Consider the following 26,941-nt stretch of genomic DNA (forward strand, 5'->3'; position numbering starts at 1 on the left):
ATGTATTAGCTATGCTGCTGTTGTGTTATGACATCACCTTTTCATCTTTTTAAGTTCTCTTCAGAATCTGTATTTTTTTATTTTTGATCATGAATTCAGTGATTAACAGAGTTGTGGGGGTTGGAATGGGCCTTTGGGGATCGTCACATCCAACCCTCAGCTAAAGAGTTGAAAGAGATTAATTGAAAGTTTCTTTTTTAACTAGTTGTTCTTCTTTAAATAACATTTGCTGACCAGGTAGGCTTGTAAGCCTCCCACAACATTTTGTATCATCTAATGGAAGACTTAAAGAATGTCTCTTAACTGCCCCTCTTATTTTAGGTAAGTGTTCGCTGCTATAATTGTATTATTTTTAGCACTCACAGTATTAAATAGATGTTCATAGGACAAGGTCACAGAAAGTTAAGCACCGTGGGAGGTTCAGTTCCAACAATAATGCAGAGGTTGTTTTATGTACTCTGAATTGTGGTATAAGAAGTTATTACTCTTTTTTAAAAAATCTTCATGGTGGGTTCAGATTTGGAAACATATGATTAAATCTGTCAATTTGCTTTTCATGTAGATGTGGCCATTTCATCTTCACATTGAGAACTCTGAATACACATATTTTGTAAACAGAATTTTCCCTAACCTATAATCCATATCCTATTCCCATTTATTAGTAATAATACTTTGGTTATGACGGAGAAGTCTGATGTGGTGAAAATTATAGCTGTGAAACAGGTAGATTTGCCAGAAACAGAATAACTCATGAAATCTACTCTACTTCTGGCCTTTTGAACAACCAGCAGGATTCTTTTCAGTTGTCTGATGTGGTGCAGCAACTGTGTTATTGTGACTGCTTAAATTAACTTGGGCCTTGTTGTAACAAGATACGTTTCCCTTTGCCCATGGCAAGCCCGCCTGGTCAACTTACGTCCTATCCATGTATGCTGGTGGGGCACTTCACTGTCAGATTGCCAGAATATACTTTGTTACAGCAGCTTACTGCTTTCAGCTTGAAAGGAGTAGCGTGTATGAGAATCACCTCCTCACACATCCAACTCAAGTCAGTGGACTGATATACAAACCGATCCTTACCATGGAGTACTGTATCTTGAATTCCATGTGTTTCCCTCTACAAAGGCAGTTTCTGCACCCAAAGAGTTCAGGACCCCCTCAACTTTTGTTATCAAGGAAGTAGATTTTCAGAAGTAGACAAAAATTAGAGGAAGGCATTGGTTTCTACTCCAGACCACCTTTCATAAGAGAAGGGTAAGTCTTTAGATTAAATCAAATTTAGCTTGGAGAACTTTATAACCTTAAAATGTTGGCCATAATTCACAGAAGATGTCTGTCTGTGTAGATTTCTTCAGACATCTTATTAGTTAGGCAGGATAAGGGAAGGGTAATAACAGCCAGAGTTCAATGACATCAAATCCTGATTATCACAACAGAGGCACCATTATTACATTGTTATCCAGAAGCTGCTTGTTCCTGCTCATTTGCTAGTAAGTCTGAATATGAGAAACAAGATTTTTTAACTCCAAAAATATAGAAATCAGTAGGCAGTTGTGATTTTGTTTTTCAGCTCACTGAATTGAGGGGAAGAGCCCCATTTTTTTTCTCTTCAGTGGCTTCTTTCAGCATACATAGATACATCTGGTACTTGTTTATAAAATACATAATTAATTTGTGAAACAGTGCTGGAAGTTATCCTTAGGCCAAAAATTAGTAGGATTCATACATAATCTGGAGCCCTTGTTAACTTCATTGAACAAAAATAAAAAAAAAAAAAAAGAAAAAAAAAGAAAGAAATCATTTAGAAGAGATATAAACTTTCACTCTTAAGAGCTTTAATCAAGAACTAATGATACAAGTTATGGAGAAAAACCTGGCCCTGTGGGCTAGGTTTTTCATTATTCTTTTTTTCTTTCCATAATTATTATTTATGAGATTTTTACACCTTCCTCTGACACCTCTAGTTGAGGCCAGCACATGAGATACAATAGAGGACAAGCTGAAATACTCTGCATACAAGGTGCAAATTTGCAGTGGGGGAAAGAAACAGGGTGGTTCAGAGGGACTTACAGCCTGCTATTTCCAACAAGCTGCAAACTAGAATAGCATCTGTCACTGTGTCACATGGTGTCATTGATTATTGTAGATGCCTGGGTGAGGTCAGGGCTGCATTCATCCCCAAACTGTTTTTTGGTTTGGACAGAAAAATTCTTTCAACATTAATATCCAGCTCATTGCAGGTAATCTGGTACAGCTTTTTGGGTCAATCCTTGTCAGATTTTTTCATTGCTTTTGTTTTGTTTTGTTTTTTAACTTCACAAAGGGGATGCAAGACTTTCAATCCAGCTATCTGTAGTGAAGTTATAACTCTAACATAATTAGTTTTGTTGTCCGTTTGGCTTATACTTCTTTCCTGAAACAGTATTTGAAGGTGGTAAAGAGTTTCCTCAAGAATACTTGAGCACCAGCCCTAATAGCATGCTTCAGTAGGTAGAAACTTCACTGCATGGGATTCAAGGCCTTCATAATGAGAAGTGCAAAGAGAAATGCAAAGTTGCTTTTCCTTAAATGCAAGCTAGATTGAGTTATATTTAAGGGCAGATTACATGTCAGTATTTATTCTGTCACAGGCAGAAGGAGGGAGGGGAAAACTGTTCAGACATTTCCTGATGAATAACAAGCACCTGTTATTACATGCTGAGAATCTCTATGTGGAACTAAGAGATATCACTGACATTGATTAACTAATTAATGGATTCATTTTGCTGCTACTGTAAGAAGGAATGTATGCTGCTTGACACGAAGGCAACAGAAATGAAAGGAATAGAACTAAGACAAAGGCAAAGTAACTATAAAAATATTAAACATTTTGTTTTATCTTGACAATCTCTTAAATGTGTTGAAATTGAGGTCACTTTCACTATCATTCTAGATAGCTTATCCATCTTACACTGAATACTTTTCCATTGGGGTTGGGTTTTTTTGATTGTTTAATGTTTGAAAATGTTTTCTATTTATAGTCATAACTCACCTTGAATTCAATCTTAAGGGGAAAAAAAAAAAAAGAGAGTAAATTTTCTGTACTTCCAGAATGCTTAGAAATCAGGATGTTGTTCTCTCAAACAACCTTGTGTCAAAAAGTTTTGAAATATTCTCAGTGTAGAAAGAAAGATTTTAAATATGGCAAATATTTCTGATTCTTAAGCTGCTGTGGTGAACAGATAAAAAAAAGAACTCATATTTCATTAATTGTTTTTATGCCTTTATGGCAGGACACTATTATGTAAGTAAAATTCACTGATGAATGTTGGGATTTCTCATCTGTTAAGTTTGTCTAGTTGTACTGTTTGCAGATATGATAAAGTCTTGGAAAAATTCATATGAAGGATCCTGTCATTTCTCTTCAGAATTTGTAAAAAGGCCAGTAGGAGAATGTTTTCTTTAGAAAGAAAGAGAGAAAAAATATGCACAGAGAATAAATGTCTTCCTACGGAGTGCGTTTTATTAATGAGAATTACAATACTGGAAAATCTGGTGTAGATTAACAAAGAACAGTAACAACAGGAACAGTGTATCCAAATGGAACTGGTTGGATAATTAAATTCCTTTAATAGGTACTGAAACTTAAACCTCTTGATCCCTCTGACGTAAGCCATACTCTTAAAAGACATGGAACTTGATTCTAAAAGAGTTATGTGGGAGAGAAATATTGGGATGATGATTAAGGATTTCAGATACCCTGGGAGGAAATTTATGCAGGAAAAAAAACAATATACATTTAAATAAAGTAACAGAAAAGCAACCAAACAGCAAGAAAAACCCCATGGCTATGAAATATAAAAAGAAGCTTTAATAAAAGCCCTTTTATAGAGCTGTGCAGTTTATACCGGCAATAATGAAGCAACTTTATTGGGATAGCCCAATGGCAAATAAAGGAAACTGAAGATTGAAATCTTTAAGGAAAACCCCTTTTCTCTGTTTTTGTTCTCTTTCTTTCTTTCTTTTTGCTTTGTTTTGTTTATTCTGCTTTGGCTTACTATTTTCATACCCAGAATCACAAAAGGGCCTTGTTCTGTGGTTTATATTCTCATCACTAAGGTAGAATTATTCAGTAGTAATTTCAATTTATAAATTTATATTTATATATAAGCATATAAATATAAACCTATTTTTTATATAGGTTATGATATTCTTCTCTCCTTCACCTGGTGAAAATGCAAATAATTTACTGAGATTTACTTTAATACAATTATTAGAAGTATCGTGCCAAATAGCTGACATGCTGCCTGCTAGGTAAAGAGGAAAAGTTATTAATAATTTTGGCATAAATGTTAGAATCCTGCCAGTTGTAAAACTGAGCCATATCTGCTGGCTTAGGTTGCTCTGTTTATTTTGTTTTTGTACTAATCAAAGTTATCTGCAAGCTTGTTACCATGATTTCTATTTTACTGTCCCTTAAAATGCTGAGGGATTAGTTTTCTAGCTCAAGTAAAAGCATTAGTTTTTAGGGTAACAATATTATAACAGCACTTGAAAAGCCTGTGGGCAAGTATAAAGAAAAAAAGGTACAGTATGAAAGTAAGTCATTACTTCTAAAGCTGAGGAAATGTTAGTCTCATCTTTTTATCTCCAGTGTTAGCATATGACTTCTGTTTCACTGAGTAGGGCTATGAGTACTCAGGTGATACATATCTTCATTTAGTGCCATACAGCATATCTCTTTTTATGTAAAGGTACTTTTATTCTATTGCCATTTAATTTAGGACATTAGCTCAAAAGTTCCCAGCCTCACTGATCTTCCTATGTCCAAAGGACTATGGCAGTATTGGTCAACATGAGCATATTTTGATCTTTATTTGCTTTCATTCTGCTGTGCAGTAAGTTATTTTTGAACATAATGGCAGGGCTGACCTTGATTACTCATGTTTTGGCTGAAACTTCTTATCTTTTTCCCTTCACAAAATGACAGTACATTTCTCAGTGTCCATTTTCTCTCTGTGTTTCAGCAGATTTAGAATAGATAAGTTCAAAGAACAATATTACTGCCTTCTCTGCTTCTGAAAGTAGTCATTGGGAGAAAGAAAGCTACCATTTTTAGAAGCTGAAGAAGTTAAGCATTATGTGCCTGGTTTAGAGAACTAATCATTTCCATACCTCTGCTTTTAGTGTCTGTAAGATCTTAGATAGGTTTTCATTAGTTACTGCTACAAGCTGTATTTCTCTAAATTCTCCAGGAACAGGAAAAAGCAGAGGATTCTCTCTCTGTGTAATTGTTAGTTTTTGATGATTTGGGGTTCTAATGATTCACTCATAGGCTTTGGTGAACATTTGTATTTTGTGCAACTGAAAGGGGCTGCAGTGTTCAATACAAGCTTTTTCATGGAAAGTTAACACCTTGTCTACTAGAAGCCCTTGGTTGGTCATGTTTTACATATTAACACTTTTTAACTTAGGAGTCAAAGGGATACCTAGTTTTGTAGCCTGCAGTTTCTTAAATCAGGTACCTGAAAGCAGATTTGTAAAATAAGCAGAAACTGATATGTTAGAAGGAGTCACACAGTGCATGATTCTCCAACACTTTGATTGGAACCTGGCTCAAAACAGTAATGCAGAACAACATTCCAATTTCATCATGGTGCAGTGCAGATTTACACTGCAAAAGATATAAATCTGTTTAGCTCCAAACCTTTTCAGCAGTGTTTCGTTACTGTTGCTGAAGCATGTTCTTCAGTTTTACATTATCAAGAGTTTGGGCCCAGTTATATACATTTACATATCACACCCTAATGTGCAACATGTATTTGTAATATGTAGGTGTTACTGCTTTCATTATAGTCACTTTTTAGAGAATGTAAGTCTTTTGTCCCTTTTCACTAACAAGGAAATGGAGCACAGAACAGAAAGGTGGGATAATTTGCTCAAAGGTTGCACTGCAGGCAAACAGCGGAGCAAGGAACAGAACAATCTTCAGACTCTCAGTTCTTAAGCCACTGTGACCACCCAGTCTTCATAGATGTGTGTTCTCTGATGGAAGCTCCTCAGAAATTCAGATGCTGTAGGGTAACGTCCTTATGTACTAAGAATATAACACATGAATAATATTGTCATTTAATATGAGGTTATTTTATAAGACCAGTTAATGTGTCTTGAACAATGGTAATGCTGATGTTTACCATTTTTCAGAGATTAAGATGGGTTGAATGATGGAGGGTTTCCCATGCTAAAAAGTCCTGCTGTAAATGTTTCTTCTGGTAATGAAATTAGGAAATATTGGCCTTGGTTAATGTAACTTAAAGAAAACATGTTGTCTTCATCAAACTTTTTCAAGTTTTTAAACAGGCATCGCCTTGTCTAGAAAGAAAACGGGAGCATATAGAGTTTCCATGGAAACTCAGTTAAAATGCTGATTTGTGGAGATGGTCATAATCAGTACCATAATCTAATCTTATTGAATTAAGTGGGGAAAAAAATATCTTAGTTAATAAGTACTGAAGAACAGTATAAGAGTATCTATATGCATTCAGAAATCATACACTTCTGCCTCTACAGATACTTTCTAAGTGCAATTAAAAGCATGGAATAAAGCAAGGAAATTTCTGGTAGAATTCTCATTTTCCTCTTATGGATAGTTTCACTATGATTTTAAACATAAAAATCAATATACAAACATAAATCTATGTAAATGTGTTTTACTTTAGTTGGTAAAATCTTACTGCATTTCTAGTATGTATGTTAGATGTTTTCCTATAATGAAAGGAAGGTGGGCTTTTCCCTTGGAGTAGGGCATACCTGCTCTGTAAGGTGAAAAATTTGAGATAATCTTTGCTTCCCCTATAGACATAGTGAAAAATTTATTCATTCTAGAAAAGATTCTAGCATCCTTGCTGAAAAAATACAGAGCTGATTAATTTGACTGTATTAGAAAAGAAAACGTTCTAATAAATACACTGTAGTAACATTTTCATTTCTCTGTCCTTATAGATGGATATGCCCTAACCGCCAATTTAAGAAACTGCTGTAAAATTTTGGCCTTTGGAATACATTTGTCATTCTAAGTAAATAATACCTGATCCCCTGTACAATAACATCATTTCTGAAAATCCATATCAAAAGTATTCTCTGAATGGATATTTAAGGGCTTTTTCTATTCCGATCATATACAGAGCAACCCTTAACTTTCACAGACTTCGGTGAGCTGTAGCAGTGCTCAACAGATTTCAGACACGAGCCCCAGTTGAATTTGCACATATCTCACTACTTAGTAGAGATAGCAACTATTTTGTGTGTGATAAAACCTTAGTTTAGTGAAATGTCAAAGACAGCTAACTTTCAGGAAACCCTCGTGATTTATTTCATAGCTATTCCTTTAGAGAGGATTAGAGCTGGTATCTGTGATTTTGATTCCCTAAAAAAATGTGAATTTATTCTCTTAAAATATGCTTCACTTCTCTATTGAAAGCTAAATCCTACACATTATTAGGAAATAAATTGAATTATACTTCTTGAAGCATGGGGATAATAGTTTTTGCAAAGTATACTGCATTTGTACTGCTACTGTGGAAAACATGCCAGGACTTCTTCTATTTTCAGAATTTAGTAACTCACAGATAAGTTCAAGAGTAGTCATAACCTGGCACATGGATCTCTCTCAGACAATGATGAAAATTTATGAAGAAATTTTTAAAAATCTGTCAGTGTCTTTTGATTGGTTTTAATGTTTTTGACTTTTAACATTGAGCATTTGTTGTTTTCTTGGAATACCCTTTAAAAGTGTTTATTAAATATGTACTTGGACATAGATAAGTCAGTAGAATGCTCTTTGTATTTTGTAACACCAGGGAGTTGCAAAATTCTTCATTTATCTAATGAAGCAAATAAGCTCTTGGCTACTTTGTAGCAGCATGAAAATCTCTCTAAATCATGAATATTCAGAAGATCAGCCCTAAGCAAATATTTCTGCTGGAGGCTACCTAAGCTTATCTAGAAATTCAGCAGATGATTTTTCTTTTTCCCAAAATGTGGTAAGAGAAAAAGAATGGAAAGTTGTTATTCTGTCCCTCAGTGCCTGACCTGTTCATTGCACTGTTCTCCAGTTCACGCACTTAAATAAAAGAAAATATAAATTTATTTCTCCAATAAAGGTAATTCCTAAAAGGGATAATTAGTGTATCTTGACAGTTTTGTAACACTAGAATTTCTACAAATGTAATATAAATAATGAAGCTAACTAAATCTGAATGTATTCAGATCATAGCCAATGTTAATCCAGTTCTAGAAACTGAATAAATTTTCATTGGAAAGTATGCTGTCTGTAGCCTCTACAATTGCTGCCTTTTATGGTTGTTCAGTAGAGACACAAACATAATATAGGAGGTTTGCAAAACCAGTATTACTGTTTTCTTTATACTTTCAAATACAAAATCCATAATGGAAACATTTCTAATGTGTTACTTTAGTCTTCCAGCAATTCTAGGTAATTTGATAATCACAGTACAGTGCAATTTTGTAGAGAATGTCACATTATAACTCAGTTATGAAGGAATCCAAGTCTTATTTCTAGTGATACGATGATTATGACAAAATGTTGGTGTTTTCTTACTCAATATACCATCTGTTTGACTAGGTTTTGTATATTCTCAGCAGCCATTCTGAAATGCTGGAATTCCAATTTGGGGAGGACAGACTTATTTGGTAATAAGAGCAGTAAACATTTTTCCCATATCTGAAAAGAGTCTTTTTCACAATGCTAATATTTGTTGATAAGAACTTTGTCTTTCAGCTGAGCTATGTAGTAGCCATGATCAAATCTGAAAAAATGAAACACTATCAAAGTTTGACCACAGTGCATTTTAGTTAAAGCGGAAGCTGAGAGCCTGACATCTCCTAAGAGAATCTGGTCAAAGCCTCCAAGAGTTCAGATAAGGATCCTAATTTTTGGATGTTTTTCTGAACTCTGAGTCTCTTGAGGTTCATTAATTGAAAACTTGAAACCACAGCTTGTTGGCTGAGATGTGAAAGAAATACTGGCTAAGCCACACTGACTATTAGGACTGGGGCTTCAGCTGTGAGAAATAAAACTACTCAATACCCTCTTCTTTCTCTTTTCCTTTTCTTTTTCCTTTTCCTTTTCCTCTTTCTTTCTTCCTCTTCCTCTCTTCTTTTTTCTCTCCCCTCTTCTTTTTCTTTTTATCTTAATTTTTCCCTTTTCCACTTCTCTTTTCTTTCCCTAATGCAATGAAACAGGTGTCAGTAGGTGTCAGATATATTCTAAAAATCACAGTAAAGGATTCTCTAGACACCAGACAGGGCTTAACTATGCTCTACTTCACTCTCTTTGGATTGTACAGTTTAAACCACTTTTATACTATCAATGTTCTCCTTGTTCTCCTTGTACTTCTTGGGAACAAGGTATATATATTTCTAGCAAAATGCACTTAGTATAATTTTGCATGCCAAGTGGTTACCTCCCTCCAGGAATATGAAAGATTTTTTTCTTTTCCTGGAAAAATTACAAACGCATTCCCAAGTAGCTCCCTTGAGCTGTACTCTAGGTGCACTGAGTTTATCATGGGGTAAAATACTAGATTTTTTGTGGGAGCCCTTTGTTACAGTGTTGGCAGCACATCTACTATCTTGTAAAGTTTGAAATATGGCATAACTATCTGAATGATAATTTACAGATAACCTGTTTTCCTCCAAGATCCCCAGTGAAGCCTTCTGAAAAGGCAAATGACTTTCAGTCAACAATGTCTATATTTTTTTCTGTTTCCACTCAATTTATATCCTTTCTCTGTTTCCTCTTGCTCCTGTTGCTACTTCATTAGTCCTCCAGAAGGAAGATATGTGTCGGGGAGTCAAAGGGAGTCTGGTTTGTGATGATGTTCACAGACTGCCCTCCGCAGTTCTGTTTTTCAGGGGTTGGCTGCAAACCAAGCCCTTCAGCTTTCCCCCGTGGTTTTAGTTTGCATGAACTTCGGCCTCCCAGCAATCATCATCCTGCTCCCCTTTCAGCTTGGCCTCACATCAAGTTCCTAGTATCTCCTCCCTTTCTGCTTAAGCTTGGCCTCCAGGAAATACCAGTTGTCGCTGCCTTTGCTGTATCTTGGGAGTTTCCATCCAGACATATACTTCCCCACTAATTCTAAACATGTTCTGGGAGAAAATAGTAGGTTTAAGATCTGTGAGTAAAGAGGGAGAACTTCAACTTTCCATTTTCCATTTAAGAAGAATGCATATGTTTACGTGTTACATCTTAGTATACCTGATGGAGTATTCTATGCTTTCACTAAGACCTTATGACATGTTATGAAAACTGTTTTGTCTCTTGTAACAAAGCTCTGACACTGATAAATACTTAGAAATTTATTTAATTTGGTTATTAATCTAATAACTTAGAAATTTATTTAATTTATTTAATTTAGAAATTTATGTGCATATGCGTGCAGTCATCCCACTTATCGGAAGCTAACAAGATCAAGGTAAAATACCTGTAAAAACACTGTAGGTTTTTTTCTGAATATTGGTCAAAGTCCAAAAAAAAATCTGATTATGTTTTTTTTTTTTATTTCATGTTGTATCTTGGTTAATAAAATACTTGTATTTGGGAAAATCAATCGGCAAGTTTTAATAAGGCACTGGCTCAAATTCTGGTGCAAAAGTACTTGGGCATCTACATGGATTTTGAATGAATGTAACATTAAAGCATTTTAAAAATAATTTTAAACGTTATTAGGATAGCTTAAGAGTAATGAAATATGCAGTAGTAGATACAGGTGATAAGTCTATTATTTTTTGCTGTTTTGCTTGTCCAAAAATTTTCGTTGTGAGCCAATATGGAGATTGACAGCCTCTTTTCAGCTATGAAATGTTATTTGTTGTCATTTTTTAATTGTGGAAAAAAACCCATACTATCTATCAGTGAAAAATGATTGCAGTACAGTATGAAAATTTCCAAACAAACTCTGAGAATTTTCTCCATAGTAATGTTTCTTGTCTTCTTTGCAGCTGGTATACTTTTGCCAAACATTTTAAAGCAATGGTTTGTATTTTCTTTGAATTTCTTTTGCAGTATAGGCTTGTCAGACACATATACTTACTAAATGCTAAAAGTTTGTTAGAGTGATTATGTTTCCATAATTTGGATGTGAGATACTTCAGTTAATCTCTAACAGAGGTACTTTTTTGGCAGTTATGCTGTTTATTGCTCGATATTTTACCATGGAGTGTAATATTCTCCCTCTTAAGCCTTGGATAAGCTAAAATTGAAGACAGAAAGATTTTGAACAGAATCAAAGAGTTAGAGTGTAGACAAAAGAAATGCAATCAGTTTTTTTGTAAGCAGTTATATCTGTTCTGGAATACTTCACATTTACTTATTAGGTATTTTAGTAGATATTAAGAGATAATAGAAGTAGTTGGAAAGAAAGAAATCTTAAGGAGTCTCAGCTTAATACACAAAGGAGATACAGGTAAAGAAAAATAATCTTTCTACAAGTCTGTCTTCAAGACTTATTATTATGAAGCCACATTAAGCCTCCCTTAAGATAATTCCATCAGAAATAGGATGTCCAATTATCCTTACATTGTTGAGCACCTTTTATGTATTACTTACTTATGTATTAATTACCTTAGGCTAGCTATACTCTACTTTCTGTGGAAAAGGGGAATAGATACCTTAATATATTTCTTTAATCTTGCTAATCTTCTGCTTTTGTATAATGTTAAGTTTCCTGGATATTCTACAGAATGGAAACCCTTTTACATTTTACTGTTTTTTCCTTCAATCTGTATTTTGTTTATTTCTCCCAGGTTTATAGGGAGTTTCATCTCCTCTCATGCTAGAAATAAATCAGTCTGCTCTGTTTTCTTTTCTTGGTTTAAGTAGGAGTTGGGCTTTTTTACATAAAGCATAAGAGCTCTACACAGAACAAGACTAATTTATTGAGGGAGGATTTCCTTATCATTCTGTCTGTTTGCTTAACCATGGAGATTTTGAGATGAATACAAGCAATTCTGATCTATTCAAATAATTTATTTGTTTTCTTATATTTTTGCTTGATACTAAACAGGCCTGAGTTCTGTAGAAGTTGAACACTTCCCAATAACTTTATCATTACAGCATCCCACAAAAAAAAAAAAAAAAAAAAAAAAAAAAAAAAAAAGAATTATTACCTTCATCCTTGGAATAAATGCGTAGGGAAATACATTATTTAACAATTATGGGGCCAAGAAATTAACTCAGTAGTTCTTAAACATCTTATTTCATAGAGTATGTGCTACAGAATACCAATTACTGTATTAAACAGAGGAAAGAAATGTTGAAGAGTTCATGTCTGCTACCCATGCACAGCATTAAAGCTGTTTATTGAAGTTGCTTACATAAATTTGATAGTATGGTTGACACAATAAATTGGATTTTCAGTATTCGTCTGAAATGTTACATTTTGTGTTACAGAAAATAGACAAGTACATGAAGAAAGAGCCTTAATAACATTTTTCATGAACTGAAAAAATAAAACAGAGGTGAGATGAAAATCTCACAGGAAGATGCCTTTGTTCAAAGCAAATGCCATTGCTGTTTTCACTGTGCAGTGTACATGGGAGATGTGTTTTCTCCTCCAATCTTGAAACATAGATACAAATCTTTTAGCTCTTCATTGAAACAAGACAAAACAAAAACACAATTATAAGGATTGTAAATCTATCACATGGGAAATATGTATTTTGTTGTCCATTATACTTGAAAAGTTGCCACTGTGACTTAATGAACTTGAGCAGAACAGACAAAAGTTTTGAAGTGTACCTCATTCAATAGTATTGTACCTGAGAGATAAATGATAGAGCTCCTCTAGAAGTTTGGTAGAGAAATAAACTGAATCATTCTTGAAAAGGAAGGAAAGCGGTAAAGTCTGGTCCCTTACTTTCTACAATAACTACATTAGTCTTGAAATTACGGGCATTTGCTTGCAAGAGAGCAAGTTTAGTATTCAGTCCCGGTCTTTTATATCCCATCAGAGTTTCCCTAAGTATCAAAATTCACAGAGTTAATTCCATGAAAACAAAGCTGTAGCTGCCTGTGTCCTCTCGTTCTCATCCAGAGGGATGCTCTACATTTCACGGAAATTAGTCCCAGGATTTCAGTTGTCTTCATGCTACAGCATTCCATTATGCAACTGATTAAAATATTCACATGGAATGTTTTACAGATGAACTTTCTTGTAAATATCTTGTTTCTTTTCAGAATGTGTCTCATGTGTGGTATGAAATTTATACTGGTCACTGGAAGACCTTCGGTACACATTTGTTTTCTTCTTATTTAAGAGTCTAGACTGCACAGTTAGCTTTTCTCTTCAAAATTTTAGACTTTGTTTTGAGAATCATAAAATAGTTCAGATTGGGAGGATTCTCCTGAGGTCATCTAGATCAAACTTCTTTATAAAGTTACATATACCTACAATTTAATTACATGAGAACAGGTATTTTAATGATTTCTTTACCAGTTTGAGGCTTAGACTGTTAAAGGTAAGTTTAGGCCTTGATTCTGTATACCTACTTGTGTATCTGTTGATCATGCGGTTTGTTCAGTGATTTGAACAGAAATGTTCATATGTGTAAAACAAGGTAAAGACTGTGCTTGATGAAATCTAGGAAATATGAGCTGGTAGAAGTGTTTACATTAACTCATAGATGCTGAAATGGATGACAACAAATGTAATGTGAGATTGAAATTTCAAATACTGGTATAGCAGATATTTCTGTGTTTGAAATTTCCTTGTGGAAACTTCCTGAGAATATGCATTTCCTCCATTTCAGAAAAAAGAGTGAGATGTGCAGATCACCTGCATACTAGGAGTGAACCTAAAGGCAAAAAACAGATGTAGAAAACATGTGTTACATGGCTGTCAGACAGCATCTCCTTATTGACTGTAAAATAAATTACTAGACAATAAAATGCAGTTGGAGAGAGTTTCCTCTGGATTTCATTCTAAAGAAGAGGTGGATTTCTGTCCTTCTCTCTTAAGCAAAAATGTCAATGAGTTATCGATAGTAAAAAACTATTTATAACCTGCTATGTACATACCTTTTTCTGCCTTGTAATACAAAAGAAAAATATGTTCGTGACATCAGCGTGTTTACATTTGCAGAAAAACTATTAACAATGATATAAAGGTAAATATGTTTTTAGATGATTCTTTCTGTAGATCCAACAGAAAGAATGAGAAAATGAAATTTTGTTCAAGTTTCCCATACAGGATCACTTGAAATATTAACCAACCCTCTCCTGTGTTTCAGCTCATTGAGCATACAGTGTATTCCTCCAGCTGTTGTATTACTGTCAGTAGAATATGGATCTGAGATAGGTCTGAATATAAATACATTCAGCTTGTGCTTCTTTTGAATAATATGGGGATGTCTGTAATTTCAGTGTTTTCCTTGTGTATTTGTCACATTGTATTAGCAATATTTTCATGTTTAACCAAACTATAAATAATTTGAAATATAATTATATGCCCTCCTATTTAATCACTAGTGTCTTTTTATTATGGGACTTTCCCTATTTATTATAGGAATAGTTCCACTTTTGATTTATCTAAAATGATAATTTTGAGGCAATTATATAACATACTGTTTTTATTTATGTATTTCCCAGCTGTAGGTATCCAAATGAAACTTGAATTTTTCCAGCGGAAATTTTGGACAGCGAGCAGACAGGTATGTTTTAAATGGAAATTTTTCTTGTCACTGAATCCACAACATCTTTCTAACCACATAGTTGATCCTCAATTACATTGTCACAAAATTGCTGTAAACAAGCAATTTATATGAAATGTACCTCACGTAAGTTGTTAGCTCTTCTGATATACCTTCCAGTTAATTGTTAGATGAAAATGATACTCAGTGTGCTTGATTCCATATTTATGGAAGGATAGAAAAAAGTTGTTATGTATAAGGAAATGCTTTGTTGATCTGACACGTGTTAATTTTCTCCTTCAAATAAAAGGAAAACAGCAGACCAAGTTGTTATACCTTTTCGTTTTCAGTAATAGCAGAATTGCACCTACTTGCAAACCTAGTACCTTTCTTCTGACATTCAGTTACTAGCAGCATCACCTAAATCAATCAACTAAATGACGTGACTGAATCATGCTTGGCATCTATAGTATTTGATAAAGTATTGCTAACATGTTTAGGATGTAGCGTGTGCATTCACTGAAGAGAGTGAATGTACACAATCATACACTTCCTGAGGATTCCAGAGAACAACTCCTAAAATGCATGTCAAACCCTAGCACCACCCCCCTCATTAAAAAAATCTTGTATTCTTCTTGATGAACAATTTCCAAGCTTCTAACCAAAAGGAGATAATGATTTTTATAACACTTGAAAGTAATACGATGTGAGTACAGACAGGAGCAGAAAAAGATTGGTGAACAGATGTAACACTTTCCTTCTCTTGCTTTTTGAACAACTGCTGCCTTTGATAAAAATATAATCAATTTCAACATCATTACAATTGCACTCACCTCGAATCTGAAACTGTCATTTTTCATAATCATCAAGCTGAAATTGAAAATATTTATTTTTGATATTGTCTCTAGTGTGCGTCTCTTGATGGCAGATGTGCAATAAGTTGTGATGATGAAGTAAGTATTTAATAGATCTTTATTTTCCATTTCTGTTTCTATTGCAGTAGAACATGAAGTTGATTATAATGTACAGTGAGTGGTTCGGACTAAATTAATCTCTGATACAATTAGGAATTGCCTTCTAAATATTATGCAATTTATGTAGTGAAACTCATAACTCCTTATGAACATCCTTTCATTTATGATATTGACAGCAATACCTCAAATATGCATTGCAATAGATTTTGCTCATGAATCCACTTTTGGAAGTCACATGAAGATGCCCGAACATATTTTTATCTTCTATGTTGTTCACCTGAGATAGAAGCTAATCTCTAATATTCAAGCTTGTATAAAACATAAACTTTAAGTTGAGCCAATGCAGAACTGATAAATAGCACTTCAGAAATAGGAAAGAAGTGGTCTGAGTCAGTAGTTCTTAATTAATATACCAAAGTGGCTTTTTAAGTAATGTTTATTTTGGTAGATGAAAATAATTCATTATGTATTTTATGCATAGATTTTTGCAAAGCATATGGTATCTGACTATGTGATCTTTCGATTGAGCAACTTATAAGTCAAAGGAATCATGTAAAAAGCGTCTGCCTCTGTAATTTTTGTTGATGTAATATTTTTTACAATCTTTTTTTAATGTAGAACAATATATATATATATATGTATATATATATCACAACCTTTAAGTGTAACTGTTGGAAGACATAAATAGCAAGAAAAAATTGAAAAAGCTTACAATTAGCCAAAGCACAGAAGTACGATGATCATACCATCTTTGGCATGAAACACACCTTAGTCCATTTGTATCACAGTAATGGTACATAGTTTCTTGTGTAAAACATTCTTTCAGCAACATGTTTATCTGCTTCATCAAAACAAGAACTTAAAGATATTATCATGCCTGGAGAAGTACTTTTAATATATCGTGGCAAAGAACCAAGTATACAGTCATAAAGACTGCAATATTGTAAAAATAATCCACTTCTTTCTTTTTATTCCTTTGTCTAGTTAGTAAAAATAGGCATATGCTTTGCTGAGTAGTCATGCAGAACTTCCTTTGGTATTGCATTTATATACAAAGTAAGCACAGTCCGTTTAAAAGCCATTCAGCTATTTTCACTTGACACCAGCAGGAGCCACATAAGCACAGGGAGAAATTCAGTAATAGTGTGAAGCTGGGTAACGTAGATGTTCCAGTATTTTTATTTTATTTTATTTCATTTCATTTTTGTAATGACTCAGTCAAATACTATAGGTATTCTTTAATATTTTAAAGCTAGCTTATCTCAACAGTAAGAAAATCTCTGCTGAGCAATTTCTGTACAAGTTAAAGCATTTAAAAGCATTAAGAAATGAAATTAATAGTAGTAGATAAGCACAATATTCACACAGAACTAGCTGATGAGTCCTTGTGATAATTTTGATTCTAAAATACAATAGCATATATACGTTTTTTTCCTATTCTTTTACATCTTTCAATTTGCTCTTTTTTTTTCTTTTTTCTTTTTTCTTTTTTTTTTTCTTGTTTTCCAAGTGCCTCACATTTTATTTTAGTTTTTTGCTTTCTTTCTTTTTCATATTTGGTTTCTTAACCCATTTAACATTCCAATACTGTTATACATTGGAGCTGTGACAAATACATAGAGGACTTGAACTTGATCAAAGTTACTGTGCTCCAAATGTGTTCTCAGACCACAGTCAACATTCTTGGTGTGTTTATTCTGGACTTCATGCCTGCTGTATTTTACAAGCTCAGGGACTCTCTACCTATGGAACATTCCCTTGAAATCTCAAGTTCACTGAACTTGAACCTTTGGGCAAACCTGTGCGTAGTTCACTTCCAACACCTGTGAGCCATTGTGAATTAAACCTTTTTTCATACAGCTCTAGTCTATGCAAATGCTATTATCCTATGCATTAATTTTGAATTTGACATTTTCTGTTTGAGATTTGCTGATATAGTGGACAAGTAAATGCAGCCTACTGTGCTTTGTCAGTGCTAAATTTCATTTGAAAATGATTCTTTAATGCAGTACTGAATAGCAAAAGTTATTTATCTTGCTGGTGGGTAGATGAATGACTGGCCTAAATTTCTGTTTCTGAAATGGATAGAATTAGAAACCCTATTATCTTCACACAGCAAAATACAAATTCTTCCAACTGCCCATATGAAATATTAATCCTAAATTGTTAATATAATTTTAAATTTTAAAAAATACCAATTACATCACTATGGCATAGAGATTCGATACATGATTATTCATTCTTTTGTCAGAGAAGTGGTTTTCCAACTGGATATATTCTGTGAGCTATGAAATGATGAACCCTCTCTCTCTTGTACATGTAACTACTCTTCACTATTTTCTATGCTGTGAAGAAGTACTATTTCTAATACCCTGTTTTTAGATTAATATTTCATGCAGGAGAACTGCAAATATGTATCCTTGAAAGAGATCTTTGTTGACTTAGCTCCTCTCCTATAAAGTTCGTGGGAGGTTTATGGTTTACTTAGGGGAGAGAAGTGTTCTGGAGTTTCAGTCTACTTCTGAAATTCCACTCTTCATATACCACTGAGGTTAAGTAGCTGCCTCTTCTGAATGCATTAGCTCTACTCAGATCTTTGCCAGCATCATCAACTTTTCACATTGCATTTGCCAATTTTTGGTTTTCTGGCAGATCAAAGGTTGGAAATTAGTTGTTTCAAACTTCCTTTTTGACAGGTTTTCTGCCACTGGGGTGGTTTGCAGCTTAGGTTTCCCTATTAGAACGCATATCCTACATTTGCATTAGGGAATGACATTCTTTTCAAACTTTTGCCTGGTTTGAGTTTCTATTTTTAAGGGGAAAAAAACAAAAACAAAAACAAAAACAAAAAACAACTGATACTTAAATACAGGCCAACATTTCTGCAAGTCCCTCTTCTTCTGAAGTCCCACAGAACAGAAATAATACATGGACAGAGTGAGAATCAGACTGACCCAGAAGTCTTGAAAAATCAAACTGCACAAGTGCTGCTGCAGGATCACCCACACTTTCCTTTCAAAAGAAGTTTTGCTGCATGCACAGAGTGCATTTCACCATCTTTCTGTTCAGCCTTTTTACAGCAGAGAAGGTTTTGAATTAAGAGCAAAGCCGTGATGATTTTTGTATTGGAAGCCATGAAAACATTAGCTGATTTAGACCAATGATAGAAATATGTTATAGATTTAACACTGAGGTAGGTTTTTGGCAATGATGAAGAAAAACTGAGTTATATGACGGTTTGAGTTGCTTAAACACTGAAGCAAAGTAATTAAAACTTTGCCTGTAGCAAATAACTCACTTGAGTTAAAATAGAGCATGAGTGTATGGAGGGAAGCACTGATTTCAGTTTATCTTGCTTTATACAAGTTATAAGTCTGACCTACGAAAAGCTAACAGTCTTACCTCGGGATCCAGTTCCCAATTAAAAACACAATTTGAAAAGCTTTAGGAGACCTGTGGGGCCTCTTATGCAGAAGTTTCTGCTTCCCTCCCCCACTGACCAAATTAAAAAATATTACCTGGTCCCCTGTTAGTCCTCCAGGCAGACACTGTGTTTTCATTAATACATCATTAGGGTAATGACATTGTGCTGATGTTTTTCTCCCAGCACAGGATAAGCCATCAGGAGTAGCAGCTCTGTGCCTTTGCAACTTAGTTACAAGGAAATACTTCTAAGAATAAATTAAAAAAAAACAAAGACCATGTTCTTCTTATATTTGTTTACAATTTATCTTTTATCCTCTCTTTCTATATACATCTTTTTGTTTGGCATGAATTATCTGCTTTAAAGTCTAAATCAGATAACATCCCATTGGCAGAATCTACACTTAGAAGTTAGGTAAGCCACTAGAAGAAAATGGAGGTTTTATTAATTTAGAAGTCATTTGGAAGTAAACAAAATAACAAAGTTCCGACTGCATCCAAAAACCAAAGTTAGAACTGTGTGTTGGTATTACTTTTTCAGGCAATCAACTGTTACCTAATAGACAACAATGGATTTATCCTAGTGTCTGAAGACTATGGGCAGGTAAGAGAATAATTTTTATTCAGCCCTTTCATGTAGCACATTTATATAATTGTTTTTCTTAAATAGGTCATGATTTTAAAATGTTAAGTAACTAGTAACATAACATTGAAAGCTTCTATCAATTAAATGTGAGCTCTACTTGACAAAAGCTCACTTTCTATCTCCCACTGGTGTGGGTTCTGCTGTTAAACTCCTAAACGTTCCCTCAGAGGGCTTTTTTTGCTGCAAAAGTTCTGTCTTCTTTAAGACCTTTTTACCCCCAAAAGAAAGAGTCACTGCGGAATTTTGCCAGCAGTAAAGTGTGAGAAGAGAGTGAGGAGGCTGGGGATGTAGAACACTTATAATCAAACTTCAGATAATGAAATGATATGCAGCTGCTTGTTGAATTTACTCTCTGAGTACATCACAGTTACTGGTGGATTAAAACTAAGTACAGCAATACATAGGACAAGGATCATTATTAATAGAGACCATTTAAAACATTGATTCGCTCTGCTTCTTGGCAAATGACTAAAGAATGTGTAGTAGTTCAATTCTGTGAGCTTTTTGATGAACCCACCACTTATTCTCATTAACTTTGCCTGGAAACAGTTGGGATGGTGACCCAATTATACCAGAGTTATCTGAAGTTGAATTTCTTTTAGGTGTTGGTACTGTGAATAGGAATTACACATACACTTACTTAGCCCTTAGGTGAATTAAATTTGTTGTGACGAGCTTGGCTGCTGAGAAACTTAGCTATCATAAAAAACTCTGGGTGACTTAGAAGAGTGACTTGAGAGGAGAGGTACGAAAAAAATGAATCTCTAAGTGAATGTTGAAAAAGAAGCCAAACTGAGCATTTTGCTTTTAGACTAAAAACATGAAATACAGCAACCTTAAATCTAACACTTCTGAAAGTAAAAAGATACAGATGTTTTGGTTTGGTTTTTTGGTTTTTTTTTGGTTGTTGTTGTTGTTGTTATTTTTTCATAGCTCAGAAGTAGCTGGATAACCTTTCCTCACTGTCCCTCTGTACCTTTTTCAATTTTGGTTGATGCTTTGAAAAGTGTGCTAGCAAGCAGTAAACAAGTGAAGCAAACTTTTTCTGAAACTGTTGTCCTTTCTGTACTATACTTAGAGCATTAACTGCTCAACAGATAATGTGCTGTGCTTTGAAGCAGTCATTCTTCGCAATATGCTGTCTAACATGCAAAACCAAGGACTGAAATTTAATATTTTGTTTTACTTTATTATGTACATTGCCTTATCCTTTTGGAATGTCAAACATGTTGTGAATATAATTCCAAGATGGACCCATAAAATTATACGAACCAAAAGTATGATGTTATTGAAATATGTTATCTTTGAAACAGTGTGTTTTTGCGTTTTTGTTTTTTTTTTTCCTCTATTGAGTATGTATTTTTACTTAGTTGAACCGAAAAGTAACTCTCATTGTAGAATAATCTTGATGCACTGAAAATTTTTTATTTGGTTCTTCTCCCCACTGTGTGCAAATGTGTGTACAATTGTGTATGGTATTTTTGTAGCTCATTTGCTAGCTAGTAGTTGGCTACAAGCAATAAATATGATTAGGAAGACATTTTTCCTTTGGTAGGTCACTTGATACTAGCTATTAGAAATTTCCTTGAAGAACCTATTATGGACAGTGCTGGACGAAAATTAGGCTAGACATGTGTAATGACTTAGATTTCAAGTTGCTACTGGTAAAGCATCAAAAATGTGAGTCTAAAAGCCAAACTAGCATATCTGTTTCCTGGGCAAGAAGGAAAGTATTTGAGAATCATACATTGCTGACAGAATGTCAGAAAACAGGTGATAAAATTTTTTGAGAAACCTATTGGCAAGATTTATTGAACCTTGTTCCTATGTCACTGCCTCCTGATGTACATATATAGGGAGAAAACCTTCCTACTGTGTCATGGCATAAGGTGCTAATTCCTGTTCTTCTATATCTAGCACTGGTAGCTCCTTCAAAATATTTAGCTGCTTAACTGCAGTTAAACTCAACATTAGTTAGGACAGCTGCAAGCCAGAGACAGTCAGTTTGTTGATATAACACTGCAGTAATAGTATGACAATTACAGTATATGGTTTTTACTCACACATATTTATATATATGTAGGTATACACTCTTTCTTTGTTGGGGAAGGAAGGAATAGGGAAGTGGGATGATGCCTTTTTAGTTACCTTTCTGGGCTTATTTCAGTGGTGTTTTTCTTTGGACTTGCCAGAAAGTGGCCTGAACCGCTCTAAAACCTTGTCCTGGGGCACTGTAATTCTTCATCCAAGTTACCACTAAATCCAAATATATTAAAAAATAACAATTGTCTGGGTGTTACTACTTTGGGGAGAACTAGCATTTACAAATGGAGCTTTTGTGGAAAGAACTGTCAATGAAATGTCTTCATAAGACTGAAGCATAACTTAATAAATCATGTTTATTGCTATCTAAGGTTATACTAGTCACTTATGGTTTGGGATTTTTGACGTTAGCTGCCTGCCTCTCCCATAGTAAGGATAATCTTTCTTCATCAGTCAACTAGGGCTATTGAAGCTAGTATTTTTAGTCATATAAACTACAAATGTTCCTCTTGTTTCTAGGAGATTTTGCACACCCATATGTTTTGGAAAATATTCCAAGTTTCCCCTGAGTTTAAAAAAAGGAAAAAAAGGGCAATACTTGCTTTTTAGGTAGAGGAATGCATTTTCTTGGCTTGGACTGTAACTTCTCTGCCTGCAAACTCCCAGGTGCATACTTGAGGTCAAGTAAGTTCCTTGTAATGGAATTGGGGTTTAGTTCATACAAAACCTATGGAATTCATGCAATTTGAGAGTGTAGTGCCCTTTCCACCAATAAATTGTGGGATTTCTCCCTTTAAACATGATGGAGAACATATTCAATCCTTATGGGAGTTGAGGTCCTCGGATGAGAAAATGTCTTCCTAAACTAGAAAAAAAATGCTGTAGGTACTAGATTTTAGAATTCTATATGAATGGCTACTGAAAATGGAGTCACTTCCACGTTGCATACCAAATTCGTAACGTTAATGTTTGCTTTCTCAAAAGAGATTTATTTTTATTAGGCCACATCTACTGAACAAGGACAAAATGTGTAATTCATCAGGCTGAGTGGTTTTAAGTATAAAATGACTTTGAATGAAGTTAGAATTTCTAGGACTGATGAAATGTACTGTCCTGGCTCTTTAAACAGGTCATGCAGGAATTATAAACAATGCTTTTTTATGACCGCTTATGAAATCCTCTCACAACGTGTTTATATCTTTCTGAGTAACATTTTAATCACAAGGGTTTGTGATCAGATTAATGTGTTTCCTTTGCAAGCTTTAGGTTGGGATGGCTTTTATTTCTGATATTAGATGTTATATAATGTCCCTCAATCTATTGTATAAGCTCTCACATCTGCTCAGGGGTAATAATTTAGTCTGTATAACTTGCCATGACTATGAAGTCCTCTTTAGTTTTTATGTAGCAATAGTCCTGAAAACCTATCTATGTAGCTGTCAAACCAACTCTTGTCAGATCCTAGAATATGCCAGTTTCAATTACATCCATTTTTTGTTTTGCACTTTTCTACATCTGGTAACTTTTTGTATTTTTCCCTTGCAGACTGGTAACTTTTTTGGGGAGATTGAAGGGGCTGTGATGAACAAATTACTAACAATGGGCTCCTTTAAGAGGTAAGAATTACATTAGTGTTTTATCTCTTACAAAACGTTAAAAAACAAACAAAACAAACAACCCAACAGAATAAAACAAAACAAAAGTCATATAAAATAAGGCCAAAATTAACAGCGTGGCTGGATTTTCATTATGCCTTTTTTTCTATATGACCTTGGTATAATTCCATACATTTCGTTAAACGTTTTGGAAAGAGACAACAGGGAGTTGCTTTTTTATTGGACTGTGATGCTAAAACCTTGTGTTTCTCCTGTTCCCACTGTGCTCAAGTGAAAATAAGATTAGACTGTATCTACTACTGAACAATTCTAAATGGCTCTAGAGCACATCACTGATGAAGCACTAAACATGTTGACTTGTAAAAAGTTGGAGATTGCTCAAATTACATAGTAAACAATGCCCTACTGTTTTCTGCTAGTAATTTTTTCACCTCACACGTTAACTGACCTATGAACGTTTCTGTGACTACTGACTTAATCTTACTATCATCATGACAGTATAACTAATGGTGATTTGATGTGCTGTCCTTTGAAATAAATTAAGCATCCTGGAAAAGTAAGAAAACTTTTCCTTGTAACTCAGCACTGAAGTCTTCATGGCTTTCACATATCCTTATCCCTTTGTCCCCTTCCAACTCATGCAAGAACATGAGAGAATTGCAGTCCATGTGCATAGCACTTTTCACTTTAATATTCCTGTGCATTTCTAGCATAAAAAAATGACACATCACTGTTCCCATCAACCACTGAATTTAGTTACTGCATGCAGGGTGTACACAGAGGCTTTCAAAACAGATGGTTTGTGTGTTTCCTGGGTATAGCGGCTCTCTTAAAGGCAGAAAGCTTTCCATGTGTATTATAGGCAGAAAGCTTTTACTCTGTGCATTATAGCTGAATGCCACTCGCAGTAAATGACTGACCTGAAATAGAAAGATCCAGTGCACACTGAATCATCCCACATCCTCGTTCTTTAAGGGTGGCAACCTTTATGTGTTTAGCACTACATTCTTAACATGTGCTGTAAAAGGAAGTGAAGTAATACCTATTTATAGAATGAGCTCTACAATGGAAAGATCTGTTTATACAAGAGCTGAAGAATTTTATTGAATGCAAACAAAAAAGTGCTACTAAAATCAAAGGATAAAGCTTTAATTTGTCCTATTTTGTTTTGTCCTGCCTAGAAAGGTTTTCAAACAGTGTATCTACTGAACTGTATCTACTGAGGTGGTGAGCACCTCAGTTGAGAAAACAAAGGCTGCACGGCTTGAGTATTCCACCTAAACTGCAATGGGCACCAATTTGACATGGATCATTGGCTCAGGATATTTCTGGTCTGGAGCTGTGAGGGAGTTACAGATAATGAAGCCACTAGCTCCATGAAACAGAGCTGCAAGCTAAGGAAATGTAAACACAATGAGCCAATTATTTAAGCACAATAAACTGGTCATTGCCAATCAGTTAAAAATGGGAGAGAATCAAAGTAGTGTAATTGCACTAAATGAGCCACCTGCTTTTCCTGCTGTACAGCAGATAGCTCAGTGCAGCAACAGAAAACAAACTGTCTTCGAACTGTTCTGGATGAGACCTTTAAAATAAATTATTGCAGCAATTTGAATTAAAAAAACTTTGCTGCCTCTAATGAACAATTCAAGCACATGTACTGTATTTTTAAGGTTGTTTATCCTATATTTATTATCTTAGGGAATAAAAGAAGAGGAAAAAAAAATAGGATGGTGCAGTGGCAAAATATATTATATTGAGGTCTCAGGATATACATTGCATTACCTTTGTTACTGCTGCTTGTAGCATGAAGGCAAAATGAGAGATCAAGCTCTGGTCTTAGCCATTCATTCCATCCTTCCTTGCAACTTATTTCTAATACAAAATCTACCAACCAACAGTTGAAATAAACTTAAAATTTCCCTCTCAAGTATGGTTTTGCTAGTTTCTCATTTGTTTTAGAGGTAGAAGGTTCCACAGCTCCTGATCTTATCTGCAGAAGAGTTTCCTGACATGCCCCATAACTGTGGGGATGGGAGTCCTCTCTTCCTTTGCTACCAAGAACCTGAGTAGGAGTGCAGATACCTGCTGATCCAGGCCTCGCAGCTTCATACCGGCTTGTAGGCTGTATGGCCACAAAAGGAATGAAATAACCCTTTGTGAGTTCACTCAACTACCGCTCACTCAGAGGGATAGAGAAGTTCTTTTCAGGATTGAGCTGGAGGTGTTAAACAAAAGGGGGTTGTTAGCTCCTGACTATATTTCTTTTCAACCTGCAGCAGGATGAAATTCAATTTTTGTGTTAGCTGTTTATTTTTTAAAGTGAACTTAAATACCTCCTTCCCTCCCTAATTTCTTTAAACTCAGTACTTCTTTTGATTTCTATTTATGTATATATACGTGTATATTTTCTTAGTTTATGGATTTTATATTTAGAGGAAAAAATGGTATCAGTGTCTCCACAGCAACGTGATGTTCTGTGATTTCTTTTAGCAAAATAATGTTTACCTTATACCCTGAATATTGCATACAATTAAATAGTTAAAACATAATTTAAATTCATTATTAAAATAAGATGTGCTTATGGAAAAGTATCTGCTTCACATAACAGGAAAAAAAAAAAAGTTTCTTTATAGATTCCTCAGTACTTTGCTTATGTAAAAATAGTGAGAGCCAAAAATTGATTATTTGAAGCATGAAAATACAAGGAAAAATAATAACATTATGAAAATCAAGAGCCATCAAAGTAATGAGATCCCCAAATAAATGAGTTTAGTAAATATATTATAAAAAATTGAATCTCTTGACTTGAAATCAGCTTGATACTTTCCAGTACAGGGAAAGATAAGCAATTATTTAAGACAAATATGGAAGCAGCATAATTTCCTCTTAGTAGTTTTGCTTCCACCAGTCATACTCTTGGTTTCTGAGAAGAAATCTGTGTTTTGGTGTCTCATGGTGTTGTGATAGTTAAGTGAAATGGTGCATCCCTGATTTCCAGCTTTTCCAGATGCTAGGGCTTACTCTAATAAGCTCTTGTTGCTTTGAGAGCTTCCCTGGTTTCTTATTCTTTCATCCTCTGTTCCTTTATCTTTACTCACATGTTTCCTAGCGAATAATGTGTACTGTTTATGCCCTTATGGCACAGTGTAGTTCAAATCCTTCACCTGTGTTCTCTAAATGCGCTCACATAGGGGCCGACTTTCATCTCCCTGACTTGACTCGCTTTATACTCCAAACCTAACAAGTGTTTTGCCTCTGGGTTATAAGATTATACAAAAAATTGGAAACTCTTTGCTAAGCCACTCAAAGGGAGCTAAACAATCCTAAAGCCAAATTATGAAAACAGTAACTGTTTGATCAGGTTGCTAATTCGCACTGAGGCAGTACAGCCTCCAAATGAGGGATATTCTTCTGTTTAGTTTAGACAATTTTGTCTCTTTTAACCTTTTGATTCAATTAAATATTCTTGAAATTTTGTGAATATGCCATCACTATATATATTTAGCAATTTTTCATGCGTATTCCTAATCATTGATTTAAATTTT

The 26,941-nt window shown here is 34.5% G+C and overlaps 1 protein-coding gene across 5 annotated transcripts in view; it reads left to right on the forward strand.

Annotated features, from left to right (window-relative positions):
* Positions 1–26,941, forward strand: part of CACNA2D3 (calcium voltage-gated channel auxiliary subunit alpha2delta 3) — a 333,983-nt gene that overhangs the window by 278,801 nt on the left and 28,241 nt on the right. For all 5 annotated transcript variants that reach the window (XR_001558078.2, XR_004308777.1, XM_015875440.2 and 2 more), the window contains 4 exons: positions 14,651–14,712; positions 15,600–15,644; positions 19,630–19,692; positions 23,323–23,393. Coding sequence is in view for 3 of the 5 variants with exons in the window: in XM_015875440.2 (XP_015730926.1) it covers positions 14,651–14,712; positions 15,600–15,644; positions 19,630–19,692; positions 23,323–23,393 (241 nt within the window). In the remaining 2 variants the exon portion in view is untranslated. The remainder of the gene's footprint in view (positions 1–14,650; positions 14,713–15,599; positions 15,645–19,629; positions 19,693–23,322; positions 23,394–26,941) is intronic.

The sequence above is a fragment of the Coturnix japonica genome, chromosome 12 (genome assembly GCF_001577835.2).
Source record: "Coturnix japonica isolate 7356 chromosome 12, Coturnix japonica 2.1, whole genome shotgun sequence".
NCBI lineage: Eukaryota > Metazoa > Chordata > Aves > Galliformes > Phasianidae > Coturnix > Coturnix japonica.